General features: G+C 36.0%; 1 protein-coding gene across 1 annotated transcript; it reads right to left on the bottom strand.

Moving 5' to 3' along the window:
- Nucleotides 1-3,038: 3,038 nt before the first annotated feature.
- On the bottom strand, nucleotides 3,039-4,347 carry LOC112000146 (uncharacterized). Its single transcript, XM_024032258.2, has 2 exons — nucleotides 4,037-4,347; nucleotides 3,039-3,870 (listed from the first exon to the last, which is right to left on the bottom strand). The coding sequence occupies exons 1-2, from the start codon at nucleotides 4,301-4,303 to the stop codon at nucleotides 3,259-3,261; spliced, it is 879 nt and encodes a 292-aa protein (XP_023888026.2). The 5' UTR covers nucleotides 4,304-4,347; the 3' UTR covers nucleotides 3,039-3,258.
- Nucleotides 4,348-8,410: the final 4,063 nt, after the last annotated feature.

The raw sequence follows: 8,410 nt of genomic DNA, 5'->3' as shown, positions 1-8,410 counted from the left end.
CCCCCCCAACCCCCTAATTGGAGAGTAAGTTATGTAAGATAGAATATATATATATATGAGGATCAATTTTTATTGTCTACTTACTTAATTATTATATTATATAATTTTTGTATTTTAAAATTTAGGTTTTTATGTCCTTATTTTAATTGTTTTTTAGGGTTTTCTGAACTAAATTAAAGCTTTTCCAGAGTAGTATACTAGTTAGTATCAATCTAAGAATACTGTTACATTGTAATTAGGTTTTATGGAGCCTATATACTGACACCCTAATTAAATTGTAAACAAAAACAAAAATCCAATATATATTGACATTTTTCTATTTTCCTGATTCATTATAGATTAAATGTTTATATCAAGCTAGGGCAAGATCTAACCCTCTTATATCTTCTGTTTCACATTAAACAGCACAATGAATCTTTGTCACGGCTCTTTAGCAATAGAATTTAACCTTGTCTTTTTTAAAGAAGAAGAGTAGGGTAGGGTAAATGCAGACTTTTTCGAGAAGGACATATGCTTTAAGACCAATGAAAATAAATTTGATCTAGAGATAGGATCTGTGTGGAAGTTATAAAAAAATGGCAATATGTACTGGTTCTATACTCTTAAGCCTATTTCCATTTTTTTCTCAAAAAAATAAAAATAAAAAAGCCTATTTCCATCTTTGAACACAGTAAAAAGCAGAGAGAGAGAGAGAGAGAGAGAGAGTGCATAAAAAAAAAGGTAAAGGACTAAAGAAAAAAAGAAAAGAGAAAAGATTACTTATGCTCAAAACTGGTGGTGGTAAGAATATAGAATTTTCCTAAAAAAGATGTCTTGTAGCTCATAGTCGGACTTTTCACTTTCCAGCCTAACATACTTGTGTTGACTAAGAAAAAAGGAAAAAAAAAAAAAAAAAAAACTCGTTAATATGCTTTGCAATTAAATCTAGATTCATATTAAAAAATAGAAGAAAAAAAAATCAGTGTCCACTGCAACGGGCATATAATGAGTAAGGATATATAGATTTATTGAAAATCTAAACCAGCCATTAGAAAAAATTGTAAAGCATTTAATCAAAACCATCATGCAACTATCTGGTTAACTGGTTAAGATGAAATAGAAGATTAAGTTTCCTCCAAGATGGTTCTCTCATCAGAACCCTAATTAAGTAACATGTAATCCACTTTGCTTCTGATAATGAATCTGTCTCAAATATTTACATCTAATGTTTAGATACGTGCTTTTCAAGTTATCTACGAACAAAATTCCTCCTCCTTAATTACTATTTTAAGTTACATGTATTACAAGTTACACGTGAATTAGGAAACGAATCCCTGCATGCCCGTGTTTCGTAATTCACATTGAACTTTTCTTTATCTTAACTGGGGAAGAGAGGGAGATTTCTTTAAAAGAGAGAAAGACGAAAGCACTGTGCTATATATATATATATATATATATTACCGACATGAGCAAAGTAGAAGCATCTTTCCCTTTACCATATGCTCACAGCTTTCTTTTTCTTTAAATCTTTTTCCCCCTTATTCTGAAAACTTCACTTTTGTAGAAGTTAAACTGTTGTAAGATAAAGGAAATAGCAAGATAAGAAAAAGAAAAACTGTTGGTAAGATAAAGGAAATAGCAAGATAAGACCCAAAAAAAAATGTGAAAAATGAAATTATATATAAGCTTCTTCTTCAAGTGGTCATCTAACATCATCGCTTGATACAAAATATAAGTAAAAAAACACACATTTTTATCTGAACTAACACATCCATAAAGATACTTCAGTCGGTTTAGGGAATTACTCAATAGGATATTTTATGTCTCATCAAATATCTTATGATTGCCTCATTATAATCTTGCAAAAGAAAAAACCTATACAGTACAAAACCTTAGAGAAAGAAAAATAATGCAATCATTATATATCCTTCGGAGAATTTACTCCATCATGTAAATACTAGCAAGATTTGGACTGATATGGTGTGTGGCACCAATGTTGGGAAACAATTAGAAATCTGATAAGGAGTATCTATGAAGCAAGTTGAGTTGATTAATGCGTCGCTAGGTAAGAGTAGCAATGATAATAGGTAGCAAGTGTATGATTGAAGCCATTAGAGAACTGAAAAGTTGAAAACGAAAGCCATTGTCGTTAGGGTACGATTGTCCCTGTGTGACCACTGGCCAACCTACTCGTTCACCCAATTAATTACATTTCCTGGCGGTTTGAACTAAATCAATTTATGGGCCAAACTCATGGGCTTATTCTATTGATGGGTTCCTTGGGCTGAGTTTTAGTTTTTCGGCCTATTCATTTGTTGTTTAAAAATTTGCCACTAACAATTTTATCTACTTCTCAAAGGATCATTTTGGATGGTTGGTGATAGAACTGGGCTTGACATTAATTATAGAAACAACCTGGATACCCTCTTTGGTCTTTAGAAGGCCCTTAACAACACATTTTGTTCCAATGATGTTAACAAGTGTCGATCCTTATATAAGAGTTCAAATCTTCTGTCTCATTGTTCCTGCTCCACTCTATACTCCATCAATAACTGTTTGCTATGTGTTCACCTTTTATATATATAGATTCACAGATAGACTAATCTAACTACCCAACTATAAATGCGTAAAGATTGGGAACAGTTATTCTCTAATTACACACGTGATTAACATGTCATCAACAGAATTCTGATATCTCAAGGGAGAAGAAACGTTCAAATGGCAGTGTTTTAAAAAGATACTGTCTTGAAAAAATTAGAGCCAGTTTTCCTGATCAAAACGACGATGTTTATTTTAATGAGAAAGGATGTCCTTTTGGTGTGAAACACAATGTAGCCGTTTATTTGAAAAACTAGCCATTGGGCAATTCTTTAATCTTCTCTTCAGAACCATGGAGAAACCATATAAATTAGAAAGCAAATTATTTGAATAAAGAAACCATCTAATTACTCACACCTACATCTGCTTCGTGCTATAGAAATTATATATTTAGAAGCAAATGATTTGATAAAGTTCGGTCGCACAGAGAGAGAGAGAGTCAACATAAACACTTAATTATTCAATTATTATGCTCGTAAATCAAACATTTTTGAAGCTTAAAATCCCACGTCCAACGAAAACACAGGCATACGGATGCACAAAAGCAGATATATAGCTGCTCAACACAGAACACCCAAAACAAATAGCTTATTTTAACCATGAAGAAACCAAAGTAATCAATCACTAGAAAAAGTGAAATCATCAATCCAGCACAAAGTTGTAGAATGTAGACGAAACACCCTAGAGAGAAACCACCTTATAGCTTGGCGGAGGCAGCTGCTTGAGAGTAATCCTTAAAAGTTGAAAGTAGACTGGAAGCTGTCCTATGGATAAAAGGATTATAGGCAGGCATATCACCGTATACACAGGAAACGCCTTATCTTGCAGTTTACTTTTTAGCAAGAAGAATTGTCCAGCACAGAAAGAAATTAACATCGCCCCAATGGATACAAAGAGCAATGTTAGGCCAAGCAGAAGTTTCCTCGGCACATAGCTATGAAAATCTTTTATTTGGTATTGGGAGGTGAGGATGGTGAGGAACAAAAACAAGGAAATAACAGAGGCGCACAGAGCAACAAGTGAGGAAATAGCAAATACGCTGAATGCAGGATGATTTACAAGGACTGGCATGCCACTATTATCATTGATTCCACCGGGGACAGTGGTTGACGCCGGAAAGACAACAGCAGCGATGAGTGTAGCCACAACAGAGCAGGAATTTGAAATGCTTTTCAGCCAGTCGCCTCCTTCCTTGACGAGGTCCATGTGGGTTTCGTTGAATATATCTTCTGGGGTCTTGCCTTCGTGGTTGAGTTGATAACAGAAGTGTAGCGGCATCATGTCTTTTACAAACTGCATTGATAACATTCGATAGTGAAATTTTTTATATCAAGTACTTGTAGGATGGTGGCATTTGTCATTACGTGCTTTTACATTGTAAGCTTTAGTTCATAGGTGGTTAAATCCCTTAGTAAGATGTTTAATTAAATTCGATGTGAAACTAGTTTTGAGTCTGTACCTCATACCATTTGACTTCACACAGCATTTGCAATGCGCCCCCAGGTATTTGCCAAACCTTTTGCTTTTCTAGATTCGCTGCCAGATGCAATGCGTTGTTTCCCTTCATATCCACTTCATGAATTAGTATGCGTTTCACAAAACGTTGCTTAAGCAGTAGCTGTAATACTTGTGGTTGCTTGTTCTCTGCTGCCAAAAGCGCAATATTTCTCTGTTCGCTCTTGTCATGAATGGCCATTGGAAACTTTTTGAGTATTTGCTCGACCATTTCTGTGATACCATTTATTGCCGCAAGCAATATAGCTGTCTCTGTCTTTGCCATAGCACTTGAAAAATAAGAAATATTATCTAAAAATAAATTCTAATTAATACCTAATCATAATAAAAGCCATATTTGACCTAAAAAACATTAAAAGCACCTAAAAACAAGGAAATAATAACCCTAAATCTTTTTTTTTTTTTTTTTGAGAAGGAATAACCCTAAATCTAAAAGAACTAAAATTACAAATTAAATACCAAAAGTAATAAATTACAAAAATGAAATAGTAGGTTTTGTCCTACATCAGACCCTCCACTTGAAACAAACTTGTCATTGAGTTCATCTTTGAGATCTGAATTCTTCCATGCCAAGCAAACAAGTATTTGGAATACTTGAGCCCCTTGATCTTCTTTCCATACTTGCAACTCATCAATGAAATAAAAAAATAAATTTGAATTTCTTTTTCCTTGGTCGTTATGCAATTGTAGAGATTTACCAAATAAGAACATGCAATTGAATCAAATCTGTCAACTCCACTAAAATCAATAAATTTTGGTGTATTGCTTACCACCAAAATAAAATGATCTTGAGATATCAAATCATATGATTTGATTTCATTGAGATCCTTGAAAATTTCCTCTTAAATTTCTTCCTCAATGTTCTTTTTCTATAATAGGATCTTCATTAATCTCCCCCACAATAATTTTTGTGGGGGTGAAACAACTAGCTTAAGCTCTCAACGTCACAATTAATTTAGGTAAGGAAGGTTACTAAGATTCCACAATGGGAGATTTGAACAAGAACTACACAACACTCAAACAAAGATGGAAAGACATATAATATTGGTGCAAAAGGACTCAAGAATAAACTTACAAACACTCTCTAGAACAAGCTTACAAATAATCTACAGCTTTTGTTTTTCTCACTCTCATTTTCTGTGTGTCCCCTTTAATTATGCCTACCTTCTCCTTTTATGCTCCTCCTCCCTTCTTTCTATGGAATGTGCTGTCTTTGCACACTTGCTTCACCAGTGTCATGATGAATGAAGACTTTTGGGATCATAAACATTGTTTAGGCTAGTCATTTATCATTAAATGCAACTAGGCCAAGCAGGTGAATCTAATTAATGCGGAGATGACTGTTACTTTATCAGGAAGTTTCAGCAAGTATCCTTGGATAACTCTACATCTCTACCTACTCTTCCTCGGAGGCTTGGAAAGTATCAAGTCCTCGGCTGTTAGGACATATGTGGTTCACTTTATAAGAACATATGTCATTCTTTGATGTAATTGGCTAATCCTTTGACAAAATGCACTTTACTTGTAATTGGGTAGTTCTAGGTGTTTTTAATACTTCAAGAAACAAGGTTTCAAGATCAAGTGTTGAAGTCATCAAGTATGTCCAAGAAACAAGCTAGAAAATCCAAGTTCATTAAAGCTTGACAGCTAGCATGTGTTGAAGTTTAGAAAACTGTTCAGCCCCGTGTGCTCGACACCTGCTCGGCAGCTGCTCAATAGCTCCTATCTGTCGAGGTTTATGAAATTCAGAATTCTGATATGATTTTCTTGGAATTCATGAATGTATCTTTGGGCCTTCTTTTCTTCTAACCCTAGACATATAAAATGATTGGTTTAAGGGCCATCAAAGAGTTCATAAGTTGCACAAGCTTTGAGAGAAGTTTGCTCAAGCAAATTGTGACCGGAGACAAAGTTTTGCCCTAGTTCATCATTCTTGAAGAAGTTGCTGTGTTTGTACACTGTAGGGTTTTGTGACCAAGCATCTTCTTGATCTTTATCGTGGGATGAACTGAAGAAATTTGCAGCCAACAATCTTCTTTAATTGGTGATTGAAGTCGCGTACTGGGATCCACGCAACTGGTTAGTCATGTACTTGGGAGCTGTGCATTGAAAGGGGAAATTGTCACTACAGAATAATCCAATTGGGTATTGGAGGTAAGGGTTCAACTGTAGGTTGGTATAAGGTACTGGGATTCCTTTACTTGTAATTGCTTGTTGTGATAATAGTGGAATTTCGGGAGTGGTGACCTGAAAATCACCCGTTGAGGTTTTTGTCGTTACGTTTTCCTCATTCGTAAACAAATCACCGTATTATTTATTTTCCGCTGCATAATTAGTTTATTGGTGATTTGTTTGTGCCACCACGCATTTGCATGATAATTAATTTAATTAATTCACTTGGCTAAATTAATTGGTTAATTTATCACAAATGGTCAATTTGTTTTTGGCCTATCAAGTGGTATCAGAGCAGGCACACTCTGATTAGGTTTAATCTTTGCTGTGTTGATCCATTGACCCCTATTTGTCATGGATAGAAGACAGTCGTTAATTATACCTCATTTATTTGATGGCACTAACTATGCATACTGGAAAGTACGCATGAGAACTTTCTTGCAGTCTTTAGATGAGAAGGTGTGGTAAGCTATAGAGATTGGTTGGATCAAGCCAAAGGAAGCGCTAGCCGATTGGGATAAAGCAAAGATCAAGGCAGCAAACTTCAACAGCAGGGCATTGAATGTTTTATTCAGTGCGGTCACCAATGAGGAGTTTAAGAAGATATTATCGACTGAAACTGTTAAGGAAGCATAGACCATCCTCCAAACAACCTATGAGGGTAGAAAGGCTGTCAAAGATTCAAAACTTCAGAGGCTCACTACAAGCTTTAAAGAGATAAAAATGGAGGAGGATGAGTCGTTCGATGAGTTATATGCCAAGCTAAAGGACATAGTGAACTCAGCCTTCAATCTTGGAGAAACCATTCTTGAACCCAAGATTGTGAGGAAAGTGCTCAGATCTCTACCCGAGAGATTCCATGCCAAGATTATTGTGATCGAGGAATCAAAGGATATTGACAAGATTCCTTTGACTAAGCTGGTTGGAAACTTGCAGACCTATGAGCTAGGGTTGACAAGAATTGGCAAGTCGGGTAAAGGCAAGAGCATGGCTTTGAAGGTCAAAAGCAGTGACACTGATGAGTCTTCAGATGATGAGGATTCTAAGATACAGTCCTACATTATAAGGCAATTCAAAAAGTTCATGAAGAATGCCAATGGGAGGAGCTTCGACAAGGACCATAGGCAATCCAATTCTTCTCAGTTTAAGAGCCAAGACAAAGGGAAGAAGGATGTAAAGGATGGCAGTTAGTACACTATTCTCGCAGGACCTAAATGCTTTGGGTGTCATGGATTCGGTCACATGAAGCAAGAGTGTCCCACATATCTCGAGAGCATTGGGAAGAATAAGGCACTTGCTGCAACCTTGAGTGACACTGAGGCCGAGGATGATTTCGACGATGAGGATAACGGAATCTTGAATGCCTTCACTGCCACAGTCAATCCTACTAAAGGGATTGTTGAAGATGTGGACAAAAAAGAAGAATTAGTGGATTCTAAATGTGAGAAGATGGATGATCAAGATGATATCCATACATCCTATGAGAAACTGTACAAGCTTTCTGAGAAGCATAAGAAACTATATAGGCTGGCCACCAAGAAACTCAGTGATGTGGAACTTGATCGTGAGGAGTTGTCCACAAAGCTTGATGAGGCTAATTAGACTATTGGAGTGCTCAGGTTTGAGAACAATTTCTTAGCTGAGAAGACCAAGAAGCTTGAAGCGGAGCTATTTCAAGTTAGAGCTAAATTGGAGAAGACTTCAAGTGCAAAGCTTGATGAGATGCTCAGCATTAAGAAATCTGCGTCAGATCGAACATGTTTAGGGTATGGTGTTTCTTCCTCTAATATTGCTTCTACTAGTGCTACTATTTTTATTCCTCCTGCTAATAATGTTGAAATTGAGAACAATGATGTTAAAACTGAATTAGCTAGTGAGAACTTAGACAAGGGTAAATCTATCATAGGAGCACCCTCTAAGCAAAATAAGAAAGATGTTAAAAAACCCAGGGTTAAGAAGGCTAACTCTCAAAAGCCTGAACAGAAGAAGCAGCATCTCTGTCATCATTGTGAAGCTGCTGGTCATACTCGACCAAATTGCTATAAGTGGTTAGACATTCAATAGAGCAATGGCATGATAGCATCTGGAAACTAGAATCAGTTTCAATCCTTTCTTGCTCCTCTTGGGAATCTTCTCAAAGCCCTCA

The sequence above is a fragment of the Quercus suber genome, unplaced genomic scaffold, assembly GCF_002906115.3.
Source record: "Quercus suber isolate HL8 unplaced genomic scaffold, Cork oak 2.0 scaffold_135, whole genome shotgun sequence".
Taxonomy (NCBI): Eukaryota; Viridiplantae; Streptophyta; class Magnoliopsida; order Fagales; family Fagaceae; genus Quercus; species Quercus suber.
This window is presented reverse-complemented; position numbering and strand designations above follow the sequence as displayed.

Excerpts from the sequence above, each read along its gene's own strand:
- LOC112000146 (XM_024032258.2), bottom strand. The coding sequence starts at position 4,303 with ATGGTCGAGCAAATACTCAAAAAGTTTCCAATGGCCATTCATGACAAG. Across the intron at positions 3,871-4,036 it reads GTGAAGTCAAATGGTATGAG|TTTGTAAAAGACATGATGCC; the intron begins GTACAGACTCAA and ends TTATCAATGCAG.